This window comes from Canis lupus, chromosome 7, assembly GCF_048164855.1.
Source record: "Canis lupus baileyi chromosome 7, mCanLup2.hap1, whole genome shotgun sequence".
Taxonomy (NCBI): domain Eukaryota; kingdom Metazoa; phylum Chordata; class Mammalia; order Carnivora; family Canidae; genus Canis; species Canis lupus.
Window position 1 is genome coordinate 70,493,168 of NC_132844.1, and position 16,196 is coordinate 70,509,363.

At 36.7% G+C, this 16,196-nt stretch overlaps 1 protein-coding gene across 2 annotated transcripts; it reads right to left on the reverse strand.

Moving 5' to 3' along the window:
• Window positions 1–1,799: 1,799 nt before the first annotated feature.
• On the reverse strand, window positions 1,800–16,087 carry LOC140637258 (butyrophilin subfamily 1 member A1-like). 2 transcript variants are annotated; one of them, XM_072833554.1, is made up of 10 exons: window positions 15,895–16,087; window positions 15,163–15,295; window positions 14,259–14,606; window positions 5,924–6,205; window positions 5,638–5,805; window positions 5,254–5,274; window positions 5,132–5,158; window positions 4,284–4,310; window positions 4,041–4,067; window positions 1,800–3,335 (listed from the first exon to the last, which is right to left on the reverse strand). In XM_072833554.1, exons 2-10 carry the CDS (start codon window positions 15,239–15,241, stop codon window positions 2,680–2,682), a joined length of 1,635 nt encoding a protein of 544 aa, XP_072689655.1. In that variant the 5' UTR covers window positions 15,242–15,295; window positions 15,895–16,087; the 3' UTR covers window positions 1,800–2,679. The 2 variants fall into 2 exon arrangements, with proteins under 2 accessions (XP_072689655.1, XP_072689656.1); XM_072833555.1 differs by having other exon boundaries at window positions 15,163–15,552.
• Window positions 16,088–16,196: the final 109 nt, after the last annotated feature.

Consider the following 16,196-nt stretch of genomic DNA (forward strand, 5'->3'; position numbering starts at 1 on the left):
ACACTCTTTGTATAAACATGACACTGACTCAATGTGTTCTGACACTCAGCTTTGCTCTTTCCCTTTCTCCTTTCTATGTGTCGACACTAAACTATATGCCAAAACCTTAAGTTTATCATATTATTTTGTTTTTGTTTTGGGGTGAAGGTTCAGTTTCAATCTTTTGGATCTAGGTTTCCACTTAAGTACTGGTAAGGTATTAACAGCACAAATAATGGGTTAACTTTAGGATAGAAATTGGTGATGGTGGAGGGGAGGAGGCAAGAATATTTTATTTTATTGGATGAAATTTTATCTATTATATATTAAACATTTTTGCTGCTGCATAACAAAGTTATAGCAAATTTGAGGTGCTGTTGAGGGCAAATTATTCTCCAAGTTGAGGGATGTCCTTGGGTCTAATTAAAAGCTCTACTTGAAACTGAAGTGGAGAGGGGAAGAAGCTTTGCCTCCGCTGACTGTTCCCAGCCTCCCCTTAAACCCTATGCCTTTTGAAAGTAGATCATTCTCACTGAGATGTTGGATACTACAGGTATCTGTCCCCAGGCCAGCAGGACCCTCTGAAGCCTTCCTTGTAGCCTGATGCATCATTATTATTATTATTATTATTATTATTATTATCCACTCTGTGCTTTTTCTGATGGATATTTAGGAGACTTTTATAATCTCATAGGTATCCAAGCTTCACTTCCCAAATTTTAAGAACTTTAATTGAAAGTTTAAATTGAAGGTGCTATTTGTAGACACCCAATGAAAGCCCAGCCATCATGACAAATCCTTGAGTGTTGTCTTGAGAAAATGATGCTGGTCATCACAGCTTTAGCATCTCCTGGTTTTTGATGTTCAGCTTTCCCTGCTGAGCTCAGTTTTCTGGCTCTTTGTCCCCCTCTCACCTCTTTGCTGTCCTGTATAGTTATTTGGTGAGAGAAATTATTGCTGTCTATCTCACACCTCCCCACACTATATAAGTGTTTCAAGTTTTATAATTACAATAAAAGTGTTTATGCTGACTTTTCTAAAAAAAAAAAAAGTGGAGGAATGACAGGTGAAGGAATCTCATTGTAGAACAAAATATGGATTTAGTTTCTTCAGGTGAGATATTTAAAAGCTCATTTGGAAACCTCATGCTGATTGTTCTGAATATGTAACAAAAGTAAAATATCCAAAATGGAACCCATTATCCTTTCTGTTCTATATCATTCCAATCCCATTTGTTCCTATTTTGTGGTTATCTCCATGTAAAGGGTTCTCATGTCCAGAAATCCCTTCTCATTCACTAAATCCATTTGATTATAGCTATTAACATTTGTCCACTATTCATTTACCTCTGTCTTGCCTTCATTTTTGCTTACTTGTTATATAACTCCTCCCTTTACTGTCTGTAAAGTTAATATTCTGGGCTCTGGTTTCATTCTTCCTAGGTTCCAATACTGGTTTTACCTCTAAGTTTGTCAATGAAATTTTGCGAAGGAGATATATTTTCCCAGAGAGATTGATAATGGGAGTTGTGGTTTGAAGATCTGTTAAAAGTGTAGAAAATCTAAGTGGTCCTTCTAGCTCCACGAAGAGGGGGCTCATTTAACAAAAGAAGCTTATATTTTATATCCTTGAAGACATAAACTTAGTGAAGCCTTAGTTGCATTAAAGGCAAAGAAACTCTCAATAGTGAGAAGAAGATGGTCAGAAAGAAAAAAAAATATGCCAGTGTTAGCAATGACTTTCTCCATGAAGTCTGTAAATATTTCTTCATACATATTTGACTATTTTTCCCTGAAAATATAAACCACAAACAACATCAATTACTTTTTCTTTTTTTAAAGATCATTTATTTATTTATTCATAAGAGACACAGGGAGAGAGGCAAACATAGGCAGAGGGAAAGGCAGGCTCCTCACAGGGAGCCCAATGCAGGACTCAATCCCCAGACTCAGGATCATACACTGAGCCAAAAGCAGACATTCAACCACTGAACCACCCAGGTGTTCCATCAATTCATTTTTCATTCATATATTCATATAGAACACAATTCAGTACTTACTAACCAATGAGATTTTGTTTAAAAATATGTGTTGTGTGTGTGTGTGTGTGATTTCCCTCACAGAAGGCCTGGGATTCTGATCAAATGGTTTATAGTTCTACATCCATCCTGCCCACTCCATGGCAAACTCTAGGTTTAGAGGTTGATGGGCATGGACCTGAAGAAAGGCAAACTGAACTATTAATTTTCACAAGACTTGAGCAAATTTGTGTATCTCCAACATTAGTAACATGTATTAAGAATTCTCTCAACTATGATTCTTCCCTTCAAACACCATCCCTCCTTCATATGAAAATAGTAAGAAGAGAGATATTTCTCTTAAAATGTACCTTTAAAAATATTTATTTCAAAAAATGTTTATTTCAATACACATTGAGTGCTAGAACAGAAGAGAGATCATGCATTTGTTTGGAATTTTCTTGGGACAAATTGTTGCTACTCAAAAAGACGCTGTCTTTCCCCAAAAATAACGGGAGAGGACATTCCTTCAGACATTTTGCAGTTGTCCCATTCCTCTTTCTGCCTCTTCCTCTCTGGAAGGGGTTGAAATTATACTTAGTGAAGCTGACCTACTCTCCACACAGGGGCAGCTTTCTTGGAGAACATACCACTAGAAGCCTGAGCACATGTGCTGACACTTCTTATGGAAGTAATAGAGGCTTAGCTTCTTGGGGGGCACCTGTATCACAACTCCTTAAATGAGTTACAGAGGTATTTGGAGAAGAATCAGGACAATTTTCAGTGTAATCTAAACCTGAGCAGATGGTCACAGATGTGCCAGTGCCCCGAAGGCTAAAATAAGGACAGAGGGTCTCATAGAAGGTAAGTCCAGTAAAGGAACAGATGTGGGACCCATCAGCCATGTTGTAAAATGACACATCTCCATCTTCCCAGTCCAAGAAAACTCCTATCCTTTGAGGATGCTGCTTCAGTGACAGAGACTCTGGGGAGGTAGGAAACTTGACTTCTCCTTTCTCATATGCTACCACCCAGATATTCTTCTCTGGACCTTCTACAAACCACCCCTCTCTTCTTACTGTATTTGAGCAAACACCCACAGCCCATTTATTTACAGGTCCAGCTACTGTCCCCATATTGACTTGTACCTCCCAGTAATGTCTTCCTGTATTAAAGCAATTCCGACCCAGAACACTGAAGACAGCTTCACATTCCTCTTGTCCTTGGCATACTGAGGCATCACAGTTCTGAGGAACATTTTCCATTAAAGAAACTTGTTTTCTATTCTCAGATAGGATGAGATTGGGATGAGCGCTGTCTGGATCCAGAGTAATAGCAGCTGCAGGTATAGGGGGGAATACAGGTCATATCTCAGTGGCCTTAGGAAAGATGCAAATATAGGGAAAGGAGAATGAAAGAAAATAGGAGGGAGAGCCACAGAGGAGGAGGTAAAACAATTTATGTTCTGTCTTGTGTCCATCCACATATCTCCTATGGTAACATGCACTAGAAACTGATAATCAACTAATAATTAATTATTGAAAGACTCTAAGATTTTTCCACTTACACTGGGATACATCAAGCTCTTCTTTGTCTCAGGTTGGTGTAACAGACTTCCTTCTGACTGAACTGCCCTTACAGTTCACAATGTTATTCACAGGAATAAATCCATATATATAACTTAAGTCTCAGATTAAAGTCAGTTCCTCAGGGAAATTCCTTCAATCCACCATTTTTTCTCATGGAAATCTCTTATTCCTTTATAACCTTCATCACAATTTGTACATGTACTTTCCCATGAAGTGAGAAATCAGATCTGCTTTATTTATTTGGCCTTAATTAAATAGTTCTATAGATTAATGCTGAATGAATGAATGATACCAGAAAAGTAAGAAATCTATTCACATTTCAGCATGAGATTGAGACTGAACTGAAAGCCATGAAATGAATACCCAACCAGGTTTTATTGGGAGTTTATATAAATATAAGATTTTCTCATTTGTATAGAAGAGATTATGTGGGACAAAATAATAAGGTCACTCACCTACTTTGAATTGTTCCTTTCTCCAGTCTAAAAAGAAAAGAAAAAAAACCATATGGGAAACTATATCAAAAACATGTCTTCTCAACTAGTTGGATGCTTTACTCTTATTCCCTTATTTTTTTGGACTCCTACCTACCTTCAAAATAAAATTTCCAGAATATAGCACATCTCTGAAAATTGCCCTGGATATGCCTCATGAAATTCTGAGGTGTCTGAAGTCCTAAGACAACATCAATTACTCACCAGCATATAATTTTGCTTTTCTCCAGTCTGAAATAAAAAAAAAGGAATTAGATTCTCCCATTAATAGTACCTTCACTCTAGGGTATTAAACTGCTGCAACCCTCTAAAATATGAAGATGTATGATAGTGCTATATTTTTGTGTTCATCACCTCAATGACAATTCTGGGATATTTGTCTTCTTTAATCTCCTGTTCTATTTCTCACATTTTCCACATTGCACTAACATACTTGTGATAAAATATAAGGTTCTGATTCATTTGGGAGAGGAGAAGATAAACTTTGTGAGAGTGTACTGTAAAGCTTAAAATTTCATGTGCTGATGTCTTTAAGCCTCAAACGGCTCTAAATGCCTGTAAGCTCCCCTGCTCTCACCAGATATGTCTCCACTCAGCAGGAAAAACTTCACACTCAACTAATTTTCCTATCAGTCAAGCCAGCTGAACCCCGCCCCCCCCCACCCGGTCCTCAAACTAATGAGTTTCACTTCCCTGTCAGCCTGCAAAATTACTCAAACAAGCCAGTCACACATTTCCACAGAAACCAGTAGCACCTCATCTTGTTGTTACTAAAAAGCTTGTCTCCCTCAGCCCCTGCTGCTTCACTCTGTTTCCAAGTGCAACATGTGGTTCCACATGACTTGTAGTGTCCTCCTCCCCCAGGGTGTGAGTATAGGTGATTACTAAACTGCTGTCAAGCTCATATGTCCAGTCTTGAGTGTCCTGTATATAACCACCTTATCTTACTTAGAGTAGGGAATTCTTCCCTCACTAGCAAGGTGAACAGGAGATGATCAGAACAGAAAGACAGATGAGATGATTGGTCCAACTATAACATTGATATAACTCACCTTGTTGATACAATTGCTTCCTTTTGACTGAAAAGGAATAATAACCTGTGAGATGCAAAATACACAGCATGCAGTAGGGACTCTATTTCATTTACTAGAACAAAGAAAAATGGAAAACTTACCAAGCTCTTTTTCAAGCAGTTCTAAAAAGGAAAGAAAGTAACAAAACATTTTATAGATAACAAGTCCAAGGTTTATTTTCTAGACTGTGTTACCTACATCCAGATCCTGAATGCTACTTCCATATACCTAGATCAAGAAATTCACCCTGAGAATACTATAACCATTTTTTCTAACTCCATGTTTATACCAGTGAGTTTTCTCTTTCCATTGGACTCTATTATAATATTTTTCTCATAAAGGTCCTTGGCTTCATGTCTTGCTAGAAGTCTTGAGGCTCTAGGTAAGTACAATCATGTTTCTATTTTCCAAAAGATTCCATCCATATGCACAGCTAACAAACTCATAAATTCACAGATCCCACCAACTCTGAGTCACAGTTTTACCTTTGGCTTTGCTTTCTTCCTTTTTTTCCTTCTGGACTTCCCATACTCTTCTCTTCTCCTGTTGTTGTTTCCAGGCCAAAAACATAACAGCAACCACAAAACCCCCAAGTATGAGGAAAGTCCCAGCAAATGCTATCTTCCAAGGAGAGGTCCTAGGGAAGAAGGATTCTGATACAGAGGCCCCCAAAACCTGATTAAAAACATATACAAAATAATCCTGTCCCATCCCAGCTCCTAAATATTCCCTCCTTACTCTTATTCTGTCCCCCAAATGAACAACACTGACCTGGAATAGAAATGGTTTCCACCTGTCCTTGTCCAAAGAAAGGGTTCTTCATGGAGCAGGATACTTCTGTCTTTGAACTGTCTCTCACAATGAGGGATGCCTCTATTTGAAACAACCCATCATCATCTTGGGTCTCATCCTCAGAGAGAGATGGTATCTTCTCTCCCCTTGCATCTGTCCATTGTACCTCAGGCTGAGGAAACCATCCCTTGCCTCTGCATGTCAGCCTTATTCCTTTATCTTCTGGACCCACCATGAAAACATGAGGACCAGAACCCAGACCTGGAGAGGAGAAAGTCATTCATCTGAAACCTGGACACTTTTGGTCCAGAGTCCCTAATCTTACACAGTAACATCAGTGTGGGGATATGGACAAAGCATCATCATTCTTGGTGGGAAGAGAGAGTTTCCTTTCTTCTCTCATGAGATAAATGTGTAATTGTGGCTGGATATCAAGAAATTTGAAGCTGATACTAGGATTCCATAGTGATGCTTATCACACCTGCTCTACCCACACACACTTGCAATTGGTCATAAAAGGAAAAGAGTGGAGTAAATTTTACCAATGTTATGTTCTTTTAGGAAAACACCAATATACCTATATCTATCCTATATCTATCTATCTATCTATTCCACTTATTGAAGCCTTAAGGAAGACTACTTTTCTGTGATTCAATGGAGTCTTGTAATCACTACCTTAAACATCTCATTTTGTAATGTTTTCCAAGTTTTCTTTGTTCCTCTGAGTAGAGAACATCTAAAAGATGAAGGTAGCCAAGTGCAGTTATTCCATGGAGGGATATATATATATATATATATTTTAACTTTTCCACTCTCATTTATTTCTTTTCATATTTCTTCTCAACTTTGCACAGTCTACTAGTGGGTATACTAGTGGATCCATGTCACCAGCACCTATATTAAAACATTATATTACTAGAATGCTAGAAGACTCCAATATCTCCTTGAGAATAATGACTATCCTGGCATTTAAGGCTATATATTATTTTGTCTTTTTTAAACTTAATATCTCATGACATGGATCCTATTAGATCTGGCTCAGTCCTACTCTGATCACTCAGATGTAGAAAATATCTTAGAACCCTCAGAGATTTTTTTTGGCTAAAAATTATAATGAAATTAATAATTTAAACTATCAGATCCCAATCTGCCTGGGAGGGATACACTTCTAAAAAACAGAAAGCAATCTAAAAGACAGTCTTCAGAATTGCTTAAGGGAGTTGCCAAATCTCTTGAACAAAGAAAATTAATAGAAGTGAGTGAAACTTGTCATGAGAAAAACAGACTCTTAACTATACAGAACATATTAATGGTTACCAGAAGGGAGGAGTGGGGGGATGGATGAAATTGGAAGAGAAAATAGGAAGAAAGACATCAAAGGGGAAAAAAAGAAACTGGTCATGAGCAAAATGCAGCAGTCAAAGCTTAGGAAGCAAATATTATTAGACAAAATAGACCTTGTGTCTCGTGGAAGAATATAACCATTGAATCTCCAAGTTGAAACAAGCAAAAACTATACCTATGTTGAAAAAGAGGAACAGAAAAGCATGCTCATTCCTGAGCATAGAAGCAGCTGTACTAGGCAAAGTTTAACTGAACAGAAGGTAAGTCTAGATATACAATCAACCGTTTCTAAACTTTGGACTTTATATCCATTGGTCAATGAACAGTTATGGGAAAGGTACTGAAAAAATAGCATGACTTCTATGAAGCTATGTTTGGAACGGTGAAAGCTTTGACTTCCTACTTAGAAGATACTAGAGTGAGATCACAGTAACTGCTCAGGAGAGTTTGTTACTCTTTCCTTCAAGACCTACTAAATTTAGATTCTTCTTATCATAATGAAGATGGATAAAATAAGCCTATAGATATCTTGTCAGATAAAATCAAATCAGAGGTATTAATTTAAGATAGGCCTAACACATGCAAAAATGAAGAAAAACATTGCAAATAAGAAGTTTGGGCAGAGAATAAGTTTTAAAAATGGAAACATTATTATATTGTCAAAGAAATAAACAGATAAATTATGAACACATAGATAATTTATAATTTTCCCTGATATCTATGAGTATATGGAAAATATGCATTTGTAAATCAGTACAGATTTTCTATATCATTTGCTAATAGCATAGAAGTGAGTGAAAATAATTAGGAACAAATATTTTGAGCATTCTATAAAGTTTAATACCAAAATAATACTTACATATATTAAAGATCTAAATGTAAAAATCAATGCAATAAAAGTGAGATAGAAATTAACTAAAACTACATACACTTAACCACATAGAAAAATCTCACAAACATAATGGTGAGCAAAAAATGCCAGACATAAAAGAGCCCACATATGTGAATTCAAAAACAGACAAAAACTAATCTATGAAATTAGAAATCAAAATACTGATTACCCTTGAGGAAATCATATTGAAAAGGAAAAAAAATGGATTTTCCTAGATTCTAACTAAACTCTCTTTCTTGATTTGGGTGCTGGTTTCTCAGGTGTGTTCACTTTGTGAATATTCATTATGTGTTACATTTAAAATCAGTAGTAAATTCTCTGCATATGTTACATTTCAGTATATTTCCTGAAAAGATATTAGAAGAAAGGAAGGTTGAGATATTTTTTGTGATGTTGGTATACAATTGTACATCTAAGAGCACTAAAAAACTAAAAAGACATAAATGGTAATGTTGATAGTTAAGACTGTGTAATACTTCTAAACTTCTACAATTGAAAGATATTACATGACTTCACTTATATGTATGATCTAAAAACAAGTGAAGAAATAAACAAAACACACAAAAAATGAATTCATAAATACAGAGAACAAACTGGCAGTTGCCAGAAGGGAAGGGAGTAGGGATGGGAGAAATTGGTAAAAAAGATTAAGAGGAACAAACTTCCATTGGAAAGAAGAAGATGGCAGATGAGTAGGAGGACCCTAGGCTCACCTTGTCCCATGAACACAACTAGATAAGTATTAAATCATCCTAAATACCCCAGAAATTGACCTGAAGGATGACAGAACAAACTCCACCACTGAAGGGAGATAAGAGCCACATTGAACTACGTAAGGGTTTGGGACATGTGACTTCAAGGAGAAAGGGATCATGATGCTATGAAGAGGAGGGGGCTATAGTCATGGAGAAGCATGGGAGAGAGAGACATTTTCCCAAAGCCATTGGCTTAGAAAACAGAATGGGTGAATTTCATTAGTTCTTTCAATCCTGTAGATTGAAAGTGACATAATGGAGAAACATTTACCATGCATTTGGATGTCAAATGAAGTCTAGAGTAGCAATACTTATATGGGACAAACTAGACTTTAAAACCAAGACTGTAATAAGAGATAAAGAAGGGTATTATATCATAATAAATTGGACAATCCAAACAGAAGATCTAATAATTGTAAATATTTATGCACCCAACATGGGAGCTACTAAATATATAAAATAAGAACAAAGGAACTAATTGATTATAATACAATAATAGGAGGGGACAGATTATCTTAACAAAACATTAACAAGGAAACAATGGCTTTGATTGACACACTGGACCAGATGGACTTAATAGATATAATCAGAACATTTCATTCTAAAATAGCAAAATACATGTTCTTATCAATTGCACATGGAATATTTTCCAGAATAGATCACATATTAGGTCACAAATCAGGCTTCAACACATACAAAAAGATTGAAGTCACGCCGTGCAACTTCTCTGAGCACAATGCTATGAAATGAAGTCAACCACAAGAAAAAAATCCGGAAAGACCACAAATCAAAGGAAAAAAAAGCAAAATGGTCACGAGCAAAATGCAGCAAAGCTTAAACAACATGCTAATAAACAATGGATGGGTCAACCAGGAAATCAAAGAATAAATTAAAAATACATGGAAACAAATGAAAATGAAAACACAATGGTTCAAAACCTTTGGAATGCAGCAAAAGCAGTCCTAACATGGAAGTATATAGCAATACAAACCTACCCTAACAAGCAAGACAAATCTCAAATAACCAACCTAACCATATATGATAAGGAGCTAAGGAAAAAAAATGGAGCCCAAAGATAGTAAAGGGAAGGCAATAATAAAGAATACAGCAGGGGCACCTGGTTGGCTCAGTGGTGTAAGCATCTGACTCTTGATTTCAGCTCAGGTCATGATCTCAGGGTCAAGATCAAGCCCCTCATTGGGCTCTGCACTTGGCATGGAGTCTCCTTTAGATCCTCTCTCTCTCTCTCTGTTCCTCCCTCACATGCTCTCTCTCTCACTCTCAAAAAAAAAAAAAAAAAAAAAAAGAATGGAGAAGAAATAAAAGATATGGAAGCTAAAAAAACAATAGAATGTATCAATGAAATCAGGTTCTGATTCCTTTAAGAAATTAAAATCAGTGAACCTGTAGCCAGACTTATCAAAAAGAAGAGAAAGGACTCAAGTAAATAAAATCATAAATGAGAGAGGAGAAATAATAACCAACATCACAGAAATACAAAAGATTATAAAATAACATTATGAAAAACGATTTGCCAATAAATTCCTAGAAACATATAAACTACCAAAACCGAAACAGGAAGAAATAGAACAGAACGTGAACAGACCGATAACCAGCGAAGAAATTGAATCAGTAATCAAGAAAGTCCCAAAAAACAAAAGTCCAGGTCCAGATGGTTTCATGGGTGAAATCTACCAAACATTTCAAGAAATGTTAATATCTATTCTTCTCAAAATATTCCAAAAATAGAATAGTAAGGAAAACTTCCAAATTCATTCAATGAGGCTAGCATTTCCCTGACACCAAAACCAGATAAAGACTCAACTGGAAAAGAGAACTACAGGTCAATATCCCTGATAAACATGGATGGGAAAATTCTCAGTAAAATACTAGCAAACCATATCCAACAATACATTAAAGAAAATTGTTCACCACGATCAGGTACTATTTATTCCTGAGTTGCAAGGGTGGTTCAATATTTGAAAATCAATCAACATGTTATGCCACATTAATAAAAGAAAGATAAAGAACCATATGATCATTTCAATAGATACAGAAAAGCATTTGACAAAGTACAACATCCATTCATGATCAATACCCTCAACAAAGTCAGTTTATTTTTTTCCATTTTTAAAATTGTTTTTAATTTTTTAAACTTAAATTTTAAGTAGTTAATTTAGAGTGCAGTAATGGTTTCTGGAGTAAAATTCAGTTATTCATTACTTAAATACAACACCCAGTGCTCATCACAAGTAAGTGCCCTCCTTAATTTTCATCACCCATCTAATCTACCCCCCCAACCACATTCTTCCATCAACCACCAGTTTATTCTGTATGGTTAAGAGTCTCTCATGATTTGATTCCCTTTCTCTCACTCTACATTTCCTTCTCCTGCCTGCTCATCTATTTTGTTTCTTAAATTCCACATATAAATAAGATCATATGGTATTTATCTTTCTCTGACTTATTTCACTTAGTATAATACACTCTAGCTTCATCCACATTGCTGCAAATGGCAAGATCTCATCATTTTTGATAGCTAAGTAATATTCCATTGTATGTATATACCACATCTTCTTTATCTATTCATCAGTCAATGGACATTTGTCTCTCTCCATAGTTTGGTTATTGTTGATGATGATGCTATAAATATTGGGGTGCATGTATTCCTTTGAATCTATATTTTTGTATCCTTTGGGTAAATACCTAGTAGTACAATTGCTGGATTGTAGGGTAGTTCTATTTTTAACTTTTTAAAGAATCTCAGCATTGTTCTCCCTAGTAGCTGCACCAGTTTGCATTCCCACCAACAGTGTAAGAGAATTCCCCTTTCTCCATACCCTCACCAAAACCTATTGTTCCTTGTGTTGTTAATTTTAGCCATTCTGAGAGGTGTGAGTTGGAATTTCATTGTGGTTTTGATTTGTATTTCCCTGATGATGAGTCATGCTGAGCATCTTTTTATGTGTCTGTTGCTATCTGGATGCTTTCTTTGAAAAGGCATGTCCTTATTTCTTCTGCCCATTTTTTTAAATTTGGATTGTTTGTTTTTGGGGGGTTGAGTTTGAAAAGTTCTTCGTAGATTTTGGATGCTAATCTTTTATCAGATATGTCATTTGCAAATATCTTCTCCCATTCCATAGACTGCCTTTTAGTTTCATTGATTGCTACCTTTGCTACGAGGAAGCTTTTTATCTTGATGAGGTCCCAATTAGTTCATTTTCCTTTGTTCCTCTTGCCTGTGGTAATATGTCTAATAAGTTGTTCAGGCCAAGGTCAAAGAGTTTCTGCCTGTGTTCTCTAGAATTTTGATGGTTTCTTGTCTCACATTTAGGACTTTAATCCATTTTTAATTTAGTTTTGTGTATGATGTGAGAATGTGGTCCAGTTTCATTCTTCTGCATGTTGCTGTTCAATTTTCCCAACACCGTTTGTTGGAGAGACTATCTTTTCTCCATTGGAAATTCTCTTCTGCTCTGTTGAAGATTAGTTGACCATTTCTGGGTTTTCTTTTCTGTTCCATTGATCTATCTACAAATATTATTATCTTTTACTAAGTCATTGTATTCCCTATGTCTACCTTCATAATCCATTACCTTTCTTTCCTTCTTCTTTTTCGCTTCATTATTTTCCTTAATTTCATCTTCTATATCACCTATTCGAACCTCTGCTCCACCCTTGTTTTTATGGCCTCCATTTTTGTTTGCATCTTGGTTATATTTTTAATTTCAGCTTGACATGATTTTAGTTCTTTTATCTCTGTAATAAGGGATTCTCTAGTGTCTTTTATGGGTTTTTTTTTTTTGGCACAAATTAGTGAAAGCAATTGTGTAATATAGGTGGGGAAAAGAATGTCAATGAAGGAAGCTTTGATAATAATGAGACATTTCTCAAAACCTAATAAAGAGATAGAGATCCTCAGGTGCTTCTTGAAGTGCTGCATCTAAGTCTTTAATAGGGGTGTCTTGGTGGCTCAGTCAGTTAAGCATCTGACTCTTGATTTCAGTTCAGGTCATGATCTAAGATGGCACCCTGCATTGGGCTCTTCTCTCTGAATAAACAAATAAAATCTTTTTTTTTTGTAAGTCTAATAATATCTGTGACTTAATCTTTGGAGTCAACGGGAGAGATGTAACAAAACCTTGGACGATGAGCCTCCTAGGACCAACCAGAGAGGGCCGAAGACTGGAGCTAACTCCTGAATGCTTTGGGCCACATAGGACCTTTGCACAGTTATTACTCATGGGGAGAGGATCTGGAAGCTCCAGTAAGAACTAAGACAAAATTTCACACTAGTCTGATTGGCTGAGGGCTCAAAGATTCAATTTTGTCTTTAAACAAGTTAATACAAACATTTTAAACATGGGTTTAGGACAATGATTAAGGTCTGCTACATAAATATATAATATTATGATATTGATATATATTATATATCAAGATATTATACAATTATATATCATAATATTATATAATGTTTATTATATTATAATACATGATTATTGATATCTTTATATAAATATATTAAAAAGAGAGATAATTGAAAGGACATAGAACAATTTGGTATTAATAGTTACTTTGGAGTAGAAAAAGGAATACTGAAGGGAAATGAAGGATTATCAATTTATATTTCATGTTTCTGAATTGTTTGAGTTCAAGCCAATGAGTTATAATTTTATTATAATTAAAAATGAAACAATACCAATGATGATAAACCTTAGAGTGGCCAAGTCAATGTCCTGTGGACCAATCTCAGTCCATTCCAGCTTTTCACACTGGCCATTCTCTTCAAGAATCTTTCTATTCCCCAAAAGCTACTCCTGCTTCACTTAACCACTGTGCATTGGTTATTTTCTGGCCTCAATCCTCTGATGACAAATTTTGTTCTCTGCAATCCCAGTCCACTCTGTCACGACCACCACAGTCACCTCCTTCAAACAGTGCATTCAAGACTCTACCATTGACATTCCCAGCTGAACCTCTGTCCATCACAGCAGCCAACTGGGATTCCGGTCTCTGAGAGTAATGGTACATTTTGGTAATCATGATGGCTTCCTTCAAAATGTGCAGGGAGAGACATACCCGGGAAATAAATGATCTATTTTTATGGTAGATATTTATGGAAGTCATTGAATTTTAAACTACAGTACAATAAATGTATAAATAGATTAGGAGAATTTCAGGTTAAATCCAATGTCAAGGATGTTGACCAGCTCCAAGAATATCTGCCTTTTCGTCTCTGTCCTATTCATCATCCTCCCCTGAAATCAAATGCAGAACACTTACATTCCTGTAGAGTGATCAGTATTCTCTGGTAATTACTCACCAATCACCTTCAGCTCCAAAGTGGCTACTTCAAAGTCACTGTCTTTTTTAAAAAAACACTTGTACATTCCATTGTCTGAGATCCGGAGACTGTAGATTCTCACAGCTACTCTTCCTTCAGTGATGTAATCTTTCACCAGCTCCGCTCTCCCCTTGAAATCTACCAGCTGTTCTCCAGCCTGCTCCATTCCATTCCTATACACATACACAGCCTCGGAGAACTGGGAGCGGAACCACCTCAGCTCCATGCTCTCCAAATTCAGGGGTGGGGACACACGACAGGGCAGCACCGTGTCAGTGCCCAGCATGGCCACAATTGGCTCGGAGGGGCCGATAACCAAGAATGAATCTGTAGAATAGAGCCACAGTGAAAAGAATATCAATGAACTGCCCAGGCATTTTGGAACACAGCAGCATTACTGGCCCAGTAGAACCCCGTAGACAGTCTGCCATTCATTCACCACTTCTCTGCAGCACACATTCAGGCTGAAGATGGCAGTGAACAAGACAAAAAGGATCTCCACCCAGTCAATAGGGTAGCCTCTTGTTAGACAAATGATTTTTAAAATTGCAATGGTGATAAATTCTATGAAGGAGGAGGGAATAATGCTGGGAAATCATGAAACCTGAGTTTTTAATTAGGTCTTGGGCATCAGAAAATGCATTCTCCATGAAGCAGAGACCTGAGTGAATTAGAAGAAATTAGTGAAATAATTCCACCTGCTCCTTCTCTCTAAAGTAACCATATAATGACTTATTTGCCCTCGTGTGTGGGCAGATAAATCATTATACCAAAATAAAGGATTTAGAATTAACCTAGGCATATATGAGTAGTGCTGGAGTAATTTAATCATTCGGTTTAAGAATAAGAGAATATAATAATATAAAATACTAAATATTCTTACCGGAGCCCCACATGGATACCTGGAGAAGTAGGATAGAGAAGAAATCTCTTAGCAGAGAGGAGTCCAGGGAATTCACCATCTTTCCCAGAGTAGACAACAGTATGACACAGAGTAAGGTCTGAAAATAGCTGGACTGAAGACAAAAATGGGATTCATAAAGTAAAAACAATCACAGTTAAGGCAGTTCAGTGATTCTAGGAAATGGCTTCCAGAAGCTCTCAAACATCTGTTGTGTGTCTCTCCCAGGGAATATTACAGAAGTTTTAACAGTCACAAAAAAATACCTTTTGTTTCCCTTTTTCAAGGAAACAGTCTTCATCTCAACAGCCATGTTCTACAGTGATAAATCTGTCCACAATTTCTCTGAACTCTTTTTCCAACTCAAGAACACTTTGTCCAGGGGATAAAGAGACAAAGAGACAGTGAAGAGGCAGTGAACAATCACAGAAAGAGCTGACTTTAGCACAAACATTAATTTGGCCTCAATGAATTCTACTCTTCCCACATTCCTATTTGATAGAATGTGAGCATATATAACGTGGCCTGTTCTCTGCCAACCTCTAGGATCCTTGCCCAAATGCTCTCACTTCTCTCTCTCTTGCCCATCACCCATAAAATGCAACACTCACATCTTTTAAATTCTTCTTACAGAGATGAAGGCATCCTGAAACTTCCTAGACTCATGGCCACAGGCACCAGGGATAAATACTCTCTGCCATTCCTCCCACTTACCTGTTCTTGGCTGCCCACAGGTGTCTCCCGTGAGACTTTCTCCAAAATGCCCACAGGATATCAGACTTTACAAAACATGGAGCCCAGGAGGAAGCCTGGGGTAGTTTTTTTAAGGTAGTTCAAACAACTGAGAGAAAGACACCCCCCCGGCATGGGAATCTCCCAGCAGTACACTTCTCTTTGGCCACCCTGACACACTCAAAACTGAAAGTAAAATAAGTTAAAGAAAGCAAACTTTGACCTGTCATGTATAATAAGTCTATTTAATGATTACATACTTAACAAAGTATAGAGAGGATCAA